Source organism: Macaca nemestrina, chromosome 13, assembly GCF_043159975.1.
Source record: "Macaca nemestrina isolate mMacNem1 chromosome 13, mMacNem.hap1, whole genome shotgun sequence".
NCBI classification, from domain to species: domain Eukaryota; kingdom Metazoa; phylum Chordata; class Mammalia; order Primates; family Cercopithecidae; genus Macaca; species Macaca nemestrina.
Genome location: NC_092137.1, coordinates 102,555,362 through 102,567,503, shown reverse-complemented (window position 1 = coordinate 102,567,503; position 12,142 = coordinate 102,555,362). Strand labels below are relative to the sequence as shown.

The window sequence follows — 12,142 nt, the reverse complement described above, 5'->3', positions numbered from 1 at the left end:
AAGTGAACATCAACCCAATAAGCTTTTATTCTACCTGGTTCAAAATGTCTCTGTAAAACTGATCTAAAAATCTGCTTGTAATCTGGAATTTTCTTACTGCACTATCTTAATTTTTTTTTTTTTTTTTTTTTTTTGAGATGGAGTGTTGCTCTGTCGCCCAGGCTGGAGTGCAATGGCGCGATCTTGGCTCACTGCAACCTCTGCCCCCTGAGTTCAAGCGATTCTTCTGCCTTCAGCCTCCTGAATAGCTTGAGATTACAGGCACCCCACCACGGCCGGCTAATTTTTGTATTTTTAGTAGAGATGGGTTTTGCCATATTGGCCAGGTTGGTCTTGAACTCTTAACCTCAGGTAAAGAGCAGCCCTCATTTATGAATATAGGAACTGAGGCCTGAGAGTGGGTAAGTAGCAGAGAAGCGATGCTAATGGGCACTCTTTCTGCTATACCAGTGCGGTCCAGGCAGGTTATATACTCTCTGATTCCATTTCCCTTTTCTCTTGGGTACCCAACTGAACTCCATTTTCCAGCTGCCTTACAGTTTGGTTGAGTCCATGTGACTGAGTTCTGACCAGGCACCACAGTGGCAGTGGGTCAATTGTGATGACCCAATTTAGCAGTTCTCAACCCATCAGACCAGCCCTCCTTCACCAAAATGACTCTTTGTAATGATACTTTTACTGCCCTGAAATGAATTTCACAGATAATAGGCTCTACCTACACACGTAATTTCAACACAAGTCAACAAAAATCCTGAACTATATAAAAAAGGAGATTGCTTTATAATAAACAGATGACTATTTTAATCAGCCAAAACTCAGGCACAGCTGCAGGAGACAATATAGTGAGGTCCCCAAATACTTATACCAACCTGTACTGAACAAACGTCAACTGAAGATAAGTCAGATCATGAACTGATCTGTAGCTAAGACCAGAAACATGGAAGAGCAAAGGCACAAGTGAATGGTGGACTAAAAACCGCTACATTCAGGGAAGGCAAAACCTGAGAGAGAAAGGTACTTTATGTTGAAAGGCAAAACTGAGTTTTGTTCCAGGTTCGGATAGTTAATTACAAACAGGTTATTCACCTGAATGAATATCCAATGGCACACGTGAACATCAAAGGAAGGGTCCTTCAGTACATCTGGCTTCCCTGACACCACCCATTAAGCGCCCACAGCCCACCTCAATTAATATGACCATCTCCATGCCCTCAATGTTTTTCCAAGAGACCTGCTGACTTACCTCCTCCAAGTTCAATGGGCAAGCAGATCCCGAATTTTATTTAGCCCTGAAGATAACCCAGTGAGATGGCATGGTTGGTGTTATTTTCCTCATTTATCCATGTAGAAACTGAGGCCTGAGAGTCCGTAAGTAGCAGAGAAGCGATGCTAACCAGTGCTCTTTCTGCTATACCAGTGCGATCCATGCTGATTATATAGTTACTGATTCCATTTCCCCTTTCCTCTTGCGCACTCAAGTAAACTCCATTTTCCAGCCCCCTTACAGTATGATTGAGTCCATGTGACTGAGGTTTGGCCAGTGGAAAGTAGACAGAGTTATGTTGATGCTTCCAGGCCTGGTCCCCAGCCCCAGCACCCCCTACACCACCCTGGTGAAGGCAATCATCCTCTTTTCCCTTTGCACAGTGATCCCTGGAGCCATGAGTTGAAGATGGGGGAAAGACCCTGGTCCCCTGCAGGACTGAGTGGAGAAAATACTCCTTACTCCCCGGCACAGCTGCACTTGAATATCACAGAACAATACAGGGGATTTGTATTAAGTTAAACCACTAATATTTAGAGGTTAATTTATCACAAACGCAAAAGTTTCCATAACTAATGCATCCAGGGGTTCCCTGTCTATGATTTTAGACAATACCTGACAAAGCAGTGAGTAACTTTTAATCCTTTACTGAGAAAGTTGTTCCCTTTGCAATGCTGTGCAATTGCATGAGAGAGTGGATAGAAAGAGGTAGCTTGTGTTTTCTAAAAAACAAATACTTCCAATACACATCAAAGAAGAAATACAAATGACCAACAAGCACATGAATAGATGCTTAACATCATTTCTCATTCAGGAAATGCAAATCCAAATCACAATGAGATACCACTTCACACCCACTAGGATGGAACAAAACAAAAGCAGAAAATAACAAGTGTTGGCGATGATGTGGGGAAATTGGAACCCTTTCATTGTTGGCAGAAATGTTAATGGTCACAGCTGCTATGGAAAACAGTTGGGTAGTCCCTCAAAAAGTTAAACATAGAATTATTGTATGACTCAGGAATTGCACTCCCTGAGATATACCTGAAAGAATTGAAAACAGGCACCCAACCATATATTTGTACAAGAATGTTCACAGTAGCATTAGTCACAAAAGTCAAAAAGTAGATATAATAGCCCACTCAGATGCCCATCGTTAGATGAACAGATAAAGAAAACGTGGCATATACAGGTACATACAACAAAATGTTGCTCAACAATAAGAAGGAATGGTGCCACAATGGGGATGAACCTGAAAAACATTGCACTAAGTAAAAGAAGCCATTCACTAAAGACCACAGATTGTATGGGTCCATTACAGGAAGTATCTAGAACAGGTAAATCCAAGAACAGAAGGAAGATTAGTTGTTGCTAGGATCTGGAGGGAGGTGACAATAGGGAATGACTGCTTAGTGAGTGCAGGGATTTCTTTTGAGGAAATAAAAATACTTCAGAACTAGATAGATGTGGTGGTTGTACAACATTGTAAATGTACTAAATATCACTGGACTGTATGCTTTTGAATGGTTAATTTTGTGTTATGTGAAATTCACATCAATTTTTTGAAAAAGCTCACACTAATGTGTGGTCTCCCCAGGTCTCTGTCCATCCAGACCTCACCAGTTCAGCCTGGGAGCAAAGGCAGTATCCAGGGAAACTCTGGCCGCTGGCTGGGTTGAGTGACTTCTTTTCCCCCAGTGCCTTTGAACTCTCTGCACCCAGCTCCGCGATGCCTTTGAACTCTCTGTCACCAGCAATAGGCAGAGGGGCTGGGGCAAGAGTGGGATGGAAAGAATACTGGATGTGGAGACCAAATGTGACAGTGTCCTTGCCCCGCTGCCTGCTTTAGATGTCAGGGGACACGCCATTTCCTCTCTGATAAACTCTAAGCTGTTAGGGTAACCCATGGGCCTGCCTGGCTGGGTCTTCGTTGACATTTACAAGTGGTCTCTCTCACAGCCCTCCAAGGGCTCCCTCTCCCCTCCAGGCCGCATGCCCAGTTCTCCCTGGACCTCCCCAACCCCCTTTCTGCTAACCCCCGTTTCAACAGGAAGATGCAGCCTGAGCCAGGTCTCCCCTCACAAATCTCCCCACCAGGGCTGGATCACACAACAAATAGAACCGGCCCCAGGGCACTCGCCGGCAGGGCGCAGCCAGTGATTGTCACAGTCCTTCGAAATTCTTAAGATCTAGGTCTTGCTGCACCCCCACAACCTACAAACAGGGTCGGGGCCTTCTCTGCACCTCCAGTTCCCAGCTCACCTCCGTCAGTGTCACAGCTGGTTACCTTTCCTTCCTCCCTGGCAAGGGAGGGCAAGGCTTGGGGCTTGCCGACTCCAGGCCCAGCCCAGCCCGGGGCACGCAGGAGCCCCTCAATAACTACTCAAACAGACAAGAAATGGCCGGAGTTAGTGGCCAGCTCCACCATGCACTACACATCCTGACCTCTCTGAGCCTCGACTGTCACTCGGGGTCACAACCCTGTCCTGAGCATCTCCCGGGGCAGGGGGCGATGACACACATGCAGCTGCCTGGGGGAAGCCGGCGGTGTCACTTCCTTTCTGGAAAGCGGAGGGTCCTGGTGGGCTCTGGAAATGCAGCCCAGACCTTTGCAATGCGAGGAGGATGAGGGCGGAGACCTAGCGGTCCCCAACACAAGACTCCCGCCCCCGCCTTGCCCGGTCCCGCCCTCCCCACTGCTCCCCCCAGCTCCCCGACCCGGGGCGCCCCGCCCGGCCCGGCTCCTCACCCACCTCAGCCGCGACTGTCTTCGCCGAGCCCCCGGGGCCAGGTGTACCGGGCGCGCCACGATGCAGCCGCGGCTGTGGCTCCTCCTGGCTGCACAGCTGGCAGGTAAGGCGGGCGGAGCGCGGGCTGCCCGAGGGTCTGCGCTCCTGGGGCCTGAGCTGGGAGGTGAGAAGTGGCTGTCCTGGCCTTGGTCCTGGCAGGGTGCAGCGTAGAGGCCGCGGCAGCAGGGCGCCCGGGAGGCAGCTTGGCAGGCACCGTCCCTAAGGGTGGAAATAAAATACCCCGGGACCGCATTACCCCGGGGAGCCGGAGAGCCCCTGGACTGAGGCCACCTCCCCGCAAAAGCCTGGACCCAGGAGAAGGGGAGGCAGTGAAAAGGGGAGCGAGTGAGGGAAGGAAAGAGAGGGGCGCCGGAGGTCACAAGGGGAAGGAAACAGGTCCCTGCCCAGGGTCCCCGCAGGATGTGCTCCGAGGAAGGTTGGCCAGGCCGAGGGTCCTGCGGACACATTTTTATTACTTCCGGGGAAATGTTTGTCGTACAATCAGACAAACATCAGGCGCTCCCAGTTCTGGGAGGGCTAGGGCAGGGTGATCCCTCTGGCTCCCGTTCTCCCTGGTGTCCCCAGTGTTAGGTGTCATGGGTAGCGTGACTCCCTAGGAAGCAGCCTGGAGGTTGGGTTGTTGGAGTTGGATGGGGCGTCTAGACTGTCCTTCTGAATAAGTCCAGCCAGACTGCCTTTTGGAAGAAGCCTCTGCACACCCGGAAAGCTGCCCAAACCGGTCGATTTACTCTGGTGCCCAAAAAGCCCAAAGCTGGTCATCCCGCCAGAGGGTGACAAGGTCTGGCAGCCCGGGGCTCTGGCCCAGTGAGTGCAATATCATAAATAGAAAGAGCCCAGGCCATTCAGCGCACTAAAGTCATTACTGATGGATCTAGAAACATCAGGTCCCTCTGATAATGGAATCCCTGGGTTATGCAGGGGAACAGGCAGTGAGGCCTGGCTCCGTGTCCAGCACACAGCAGGGACTTGGCCACAGCCCTGAGTATTCAGTTCCTAGAGAACGAGAAGCAAGTGGGTCCCGGGAAGAGCCAGGGTGTGTCTCAGCCAGGAGAGGAAATGCACACTCACAGCCCAGGCCTTGCTGTTAGAGGAGTCGCTTCTGGGTTTTCCTGGAAGGGCTTCAGGCACCTGTGAACCTGCAGCCCCACTGTGTGCTCATGAGCACATAACTGCCATTGGGGAGAGGACTGGAGGTTTCTTCAGTTCAGTGGTTCCAAGTCAGTTTCTAGGGTCCCACAAGCTGGGTTTGAATCTGGATCACTGTGTGACCTTGAGCGGTCTTTAAACTTCGTGAGAGCCTCGCTTTCCTCACGGGTAAAGTGGGTGCAAAACAGTATCTCCCCCACAGGATTTGGTGAGGATCAAATGAGGCAATGTATGTGCCATGCCAGGCACAGCTCAATAAACTGGCATTACTGATTCTTATTAACTCCCCCAAGAAGTCAGCGACCCGAAACAAGGAAAAACCTCTGTTGTGCTGGAACAGCACTGTGGTGTTTGGGCAGACAAGAGGAAGCCCAGCAGCCACTTGTGCCCCAGGCATCATTTCCGTCTTGTTTTTATTTTTTTTATTTTTTAATAATTTTTTTTTTCCAAGACAGAGTCTTGCTCTGTCGTCCAGGCTGGAGTGCAGTGGTGCGATCTCGGCTCACTGCAACCTCTACCTCCTCAAGCAATTCTCCTGCCTCAGCCTCCCGAGTAGTTGGGATTAGAGGCACATGCCACCATGCCTGGAAAATTTTTGTATTCTTAGTAGAGACAGAGTCTCACTGTATTGCCCAGGCTGGTCTCAATATCCTGAGCCCAAGTGATCCTCCTGCCTCGATCTCCGAAAGTGCTGGGATTACAAACATGAGCCACCACACCCGGCCCCATCATTTCATTCTTGATGCAAGCGAAAGCTAAGGGTGGTCCAGGAGCAAAGTCAAAAACTCAAAGTTCATTTCGTCAGTGTTGGAGAAGGCCATTATGGGGCCACGGGGCCTGAGCCGCAAGTGCAGGCAGGATTTTAAACATGAGGTGCTCAGTAAGCCGGCTCCTCCTGGGCACACACGCCTGCCCTCTGGCCTCTTCTGCCTACCGAGGTCTGTGTCCTCTCTGTGCCTCCCCACTCCTGCATCTCGGCCCTGGCCTGCAATGTCTCCCTTTGCTCCACAGCCAAAATGAAGGGCTCACCAGGTCAGATTGTGTTCGTTGGAAGCTGTGCAGCCTTGGTGTGAATGGAACCCATTCTGATCCTTCTCCTTGAGATTTAATTGACTTCCAGTAACAGCCCTGTGATATGAGACATCAGGACAGTATTTACCTGTGTACGTGGCCATACAGTTTGCAGTGTGCTTTTTTGGACAGCATTTCATTTCTTTCCAACCCTCAGAGACAGGCAGGACAACAGCACCAAGCTGCCCTCCTTTCATAAGACAGAGGCTCGGTGACTGGCCTGAGGTCTCACAGCTGGCACGGCCAGAGGCTGGGTTCAGGGCCGGGTCTGTGAGTCCTGCTCTAGCTCCTCATGAACAAGCCCCTGCTTGCCGGGTGCTTCTCATCAGAGTCTAAGATGAACTCCCAGCCCTGCTTCTGGGGTGTCTGTCCTTCCACTGGGGAATAGGGATCCAGTGACCCATCGGTAGCTGGGCTCGGGGGTCATGGGCTATAATTGTACCTACCAGGGGACAGTGAGCTTTTTTGCTGTCTGCCCTTGCTGTCCAGCAACGGACAGGCTAGCCACATGCTCTGCTGTGATTCTGGGCTCCTCTCCCAGCCTGTCCTGGGTCTCCTTCGGCAGTTTGGAGCCCACCGAAGGGCTATACGTCCAGTGGCAGTCAGGGGAGGTAAAAGGCAACCAGCTTTGGCTTCAGACTTTGAATCCTTGAGTTTCACTCCTAGGCTGAACAAATAACTTCATGCCTCCGTTTCCTCATCTGTGTAATGAGGACTAAAAATCCTGAATCCATCCTTGTGTGGTGGTGCATGCCTATAGTCACAGCTACTTGGGAGGCTGAGGTGGGAGAAGAGATTGAACCCAGGAAGTCAAGGTTGAAGTGCGCTATGATAGTGCCCGTGAATAGCCACTCCACTCCAACCTAGGCAACATAACAAGACCCCATGTCTTAAAGGGCCAGGCATCTAAGTACTCAATAAACAAATGGCAGCTCTCTCCCCTGTACCTTTGTAAAGCTGAACTTAGCAAACACCTGCCTTCCAGATGATCTCCTGGAAGGTGGGGTCTGTGAGCTCTGAGTCCAGGAGCCAATAGCTGCACTCAGTACAGTCCCTGGACCCAGTAACTGGGCAGGTTCTTCCACGGCTTTTTCTTTGACACCTGACTCAGTGTGACTGCGAGGTCCCACAACTGTGGCTAGGAAAATGTGTGATGTCTCTGTTCTTGGCTTTTCCTAGTTGTCCGTGGCAGCTCAGTCCTCCAGCAGACCCCTGCATACATACAGGTGCAAACCAACAAAATGGCGATGCTGTCCTGCGAGGCTAAAATCTCCCTCGGTAACATACGCATCTACTGGCTGAGACAGCGCCAGGCCCCGAGCAGTGACAGTCACCATGAGTTCCTGGCCCTCTGGGATTCCACAAAAGGGACTGTCCATGGTGAAGAGGTGGAACAGGAGAAGATAGCTGTGTTTCGGGATGCAAGCCGGTTCATTCTCAATCTCACAAGCGTGAAGCCGGAAGACAGTGGCATCTACTTCTGCATGATCATCGGGAGCCCCGAGCTGACCTTCGGAAAGGGAACTCAGCTGAGTGTGGGTAAGAAGCAGGCCCAATGCTATCAATGAGCACTGAGCATCGATTGTGTACCAGGCACGTGCCAGGCACTGGGGCCACCATGCTTCAGTGTGCCCCACTCTGCAGCGGTGACTAACGGCACTGCTGCTGATAATGACAGAAAGTACATGGGGAGACTTACCCAGGCCAAGCCCCTCCAAGTGTTTCCATAGCTAGCTCGCTTAATGCTGCCAACCACCCTGGAAGGTAGGTCTATTACCTAACCACTTTAGATGGGAATAAGGTGAAACTGGAAGAGATGGATCAGAGTCAGAGATGAGCATTAAGCTTCTCTTTTTTGTTGTTTTTTTGTTTTTGAGACAGAGCCTCACTCTGTTGCCCAGGCTGGGGTGCAGTGGTGCAATCTTGGCTCACTGCAGCCTCTGCTTCCCGGGTTCAAGTGATTCTCTTGCCCCAGCTTCCCGAGTAGCTGCGATTACAGGCATGAGCCACCATGCCTAGCTAATTTTTTGTATTTTTAGTGGAGACGAGATTTCACCACGTTGGCCAGGCTTGTCTCGAACTCCTGACCTCAAATGATCCACCCGCCTTAGCCTCCCAAAGTGCTGGGATTACAGGCGTGTGCCACCATGCCTGGCCAGGCATTATGCTTCTTATGTGGACAGGGCAGTGCTGTCCTTCAGGCCACATCAGGGACATCCGAAGCTACGGCTGGATTGGGCGGAGTCCCTTGGCCCTATAGTGGTATTAGAAATCCCCACAGAGTGTGCACACAGGGAGAAGAAGCCCTCATTGCCCTGACTTACCTACCCAGTGAGGGCATTTCTAGGGGCAGTGGAGGGACAGGTACCCTTATGTTCTCTGTGAGGGTCTATGGCTCGAACTCATACCTGAGTCGAAGGTAGTAAGGAGACAGCCAGGCCCAGCTCTGCTTGCAAACTTGCCACGCTTTCTCCCCTGGGCCTCAATGTTCTCTTCGGTGTCATGGGGCTGCTGATGGCCTGCATGACCCACTTAATCCCAGAGAAGCTGCAGACCTCTGACTTAAGTCAGCAAGTCTAGCAGACACACATTTCAAGCCACAGATGAAATTCTAAATTTTTAGTCATGTTTAAAAAAGCAAAAAGCAAGTAAAACTAATTTAAATAATATATTTAACTCAATTTATTAACTGTATTTTCATCTGTTATTGCTGAAATATTTTACATTCATTTTTCATACGAAGTGTTCAGTGAGCATTTTACATAAAACGTACGGCTCCTCTCGATTCAGACTGGCCACATTTCACGTGCTCAGCAGCACCTGCAGTGAGTGGCCACCATATTGGAAAGAAGGCATTTAGCTACGGGTGGAGAGGGATTGTGTGGTAACCCGCACCACCTGGCTCTGGCTCTAGCCCCACCTCCAGCTTGGCCCAAGGCTGGAGCCAACCCCCTCCAGGGCTCCCACTGCCCTGCTTCCTGCTCACCTGAGGGCACTAAAAGCCACAAGGAGACCCAGAAATTAGACCACCCAGCATGAGGAAGTGCAGGGGCAGCTGGGGACAGCAGCACGATTAGGAAGACACAAACCAAAGTGATGCCCCGCCACCTCTTGCTAGCCTGGAGGGACTATTGCAGGCAAGAAGCTGAGGCATCCCTTTGCGTGGGGTCCACTGATTTTCGTATTGAAAAATGGACTTTGGGAGTTTGGGAGTTTGGGGTTTGGGGTTTGGGGTTTGGGTTTTGATGTTGGCTTATTGTTTTTGCCTCTGTAAGCCCCACACCTTTCCACTCATGAGATTTCAGGGTCTGAGAAGGTGGAGGGTGGAATAAGCACAGCTAGTTTCCAGAGCTTCCCACCGCCTCCACCCCAACCCCACTCACTCCTTACTTCTGTGTTTCCAAACCCCAAACACCTCCCAGCACTGCAGGAATGTCAATGCCTCCTTACAGCGCTGGCTTGCAACCAAACCTGCTTCTCCCCAGGGCTTGCAACGAGACCTTCTTCAGAGCCAAAACCCAGCTTCTCCCCCAAGAAAGGCCTTTTAGAGGACAAAGCTGGGATGGTTGAGAAAGTGTTTGGGGAAAGACAGGGCCTTTTTCAGGCCCTTAAGTATATCATGGGCTCAAAGTTATATTCCTTTTAAGGACGGAGAGGGAGAGATTAAACTGGGGGCTCAGGAGGAATCCAGGGTGACCAGGCTCTAGGCAAGATGAATGTAAAATAGAACAGTCCCCCAACCTGAGTCTCCCACCAGACCCAGGCTGTGGTACCCAGCCAAGGCACTGAGGGCCTAAAGAGCTGGTTCCGCTCTCGGCTCACTACAGACCATCTGAGAGACATCCCTGCTTCCTCGAATAGAAAATAAGTCGAATAGAAAATAAGTCAAACAGCACTACTTCTAGGGCCATGAGGAATAAAGGAGGCAACACTCCCAACAGAAGGCCAGGCTCCTTGCATGCTCTCCAAGACCCTGCTGATGACAGTTTTCCTCTTACAACAGTTGCCCTTGACACTCTGATGACCCAGGGCCTTGGGTGGACCTAAAGTGTTCAACTTTTTGTCAGAAAACCTTTGTACGTGAGGTAGTGTGGCAGAATGAGAAGCACAGGTTCCAGAATCAAGGTCTTTTGGTGCAGATCCTGGCTCAGCAGCCTGTGGCTGTCTAACTTTGGGCACATCATTTCAGCTCTCTGAGCCTAGGCTTCCTCCTGGATAAAATGGGGACAATAGTGCCTGCCCCAAAAGTTGTTGTGTTCAGTAAACTTACGTGGAAAAGCTCAGCCCTGCTCCCTGCACATGGTTGGAGCTTAGTGCACGTTCATTCTAGTTGCTTCTTCCCGTCAATGTCTTGAAGCAAACAGCGTGTTTTCTCCACTTTTCAGAGGAGGCTCAGAGAGGTGAGGGGCTAAAATGTCTACTTTTATATAGAAGATGCCAGCCCAAAAATGACTGATCTGTGGGCTTCCCCTGCCTGTCTCCCCACCCCTCAACCTTTTTTTTGAGACGGAGTCACTCTGTCACCCAGGCTGTAGTGCAGTGGCATGATCTCGGCTCACTGCAAGCTCTGCCTCGCTGGTTCAAGTGACTCTCCTGCCTCAGCCTCCCAAGTAGCTGGGATTACAGGCACGTGCCACCACATCCAGCTAATTTTTGTATTTTTAGTAGAGACGGGGTTTTGCCATGTTGGCCAGGCTGGTCTTGGACTCCTGACCTCAGGTGATCCACCCGCCTAGGCCTCCCAAAGTGCTGTGATTATAGGTGTGAGTCACCGCACCCAGCTTTAATATTTCTTTTCTTTTCTTTTTTTTTTTTTTCTGTCCCCCTGAACCTAGAGCTTAGGTGTCTTCTTACTCCCTCTTCTACCATTTTGGAGAAAATCAGTGCAGAGGGGTCTGTTTCCTCAACCCACACAGGCAAGGGTTGGACTCCGTGGCCAGCAGCGCCCCTTTCATCCCCCGCAGGCGTCAGAGCCACAGCTGTCTTCCTTTGTTCTGGGTGCCAGCTTGCTGCTCTCTCCCAACACTTCAGCAGGGGTCAGTGGGTTAGAATGAAGGAGAGGGGTGACCCATCCAGGAGTCAGGACAGGGGCTTGGGGTCCCAACACAGCACTCACCACTTGGGGCTGCAGGGGCCAGCTCCCCTTGTCTCTGGCATTCACCTTTGAAATTAAAGTTGGAGACTGAAGTTCTCCTAGCTCTGATATTATATATATATTTTAGGGTCACCTGAGAAGGAAAACAAATCCCCAGATATGACACCTGCTTGGTACTGTACATGCAGAAAAGGGCAACCCTCTCTTCCATGAGCTTCCTCCACGTGCTTAGAGATTGCCGAGTTGGGCGGAGGGTCTGGTTGTGCCAAAGGCTGGGCTATCCAGCCCTGGGGCGCAAGGTCTTCGGCCAGGTGGAGCCACGTCTACTGAACCTTTTTTTTTGGACACACTGTCCCTTTAATTCTCAGATAATCCTAAGAAGGAGGTGGCAATTATCATTATTTCAGCAAATGAGGAAATCAAGGCACAGAAAAGTACTATGACTTGTCCCAAATCACACAGTGGTTAATCAGGGGTGTAGGTCAGCTGGGAGCAGTGGCTCGTGCCTGTAATACTAGCACTTCAGGAGGCCAAGGCGGGTGGATCACCTGAGGTCAGGAGTTCAAGACTGGCTTGGCCAACATGGTGAAACCCCATCTCTACTAAAAATACAGAAAATTAGCCGAGTGCAGTGGCACGTGCCTGTAATCCCAGCTACTATGGAGGCTGAGGCAGGAGAATCACTTGAACCCAAGAGGCAAAGGTTGCAGTGAGCCAAGATCGTGCCACGGTGTTCCACCTGGGCTACAGAATGAG

General features: G+C 50.7%; 1 protein-coding gene across 7 annotated transcripts in view; it reads left to right on the top strand.

Moving 5' to 3' along the window:
- The first annotated feature begins 3,992 nt into the window (after positions 1-3,992).
- LOC105496018 (CD8 subunit beta) overlaps positions 3,993-12,142 on the top strand; it is a 43,649-nt gene continuing 35,499 nt past the window's right edge. For 3 of the 7 annotated variants that reach the window (XM_071077044.1, XM_071077045.1, XM_011766042.3), the window contains exons 1-2: positions 3,996-4,117; positions 7,471-7,830. In XM_071077044.1, the coding sequence (XP_070933145.1) occupies positions 4,075-4,117; positions 7,471-7,830 (403 nt within the window). In that variant the 5' untranslated portion in view covers positions 3,996-4,074. Of the gene's footprint in view, positions 4,118-7,470; positions 7,831-12,142 lie in introns of all 7 variants that reach the window. The other 4 variants (XM_011766043.3, XM_011766044.3, XM_011766041.3 and 1 more) reach the window with 4 other exon arrangements.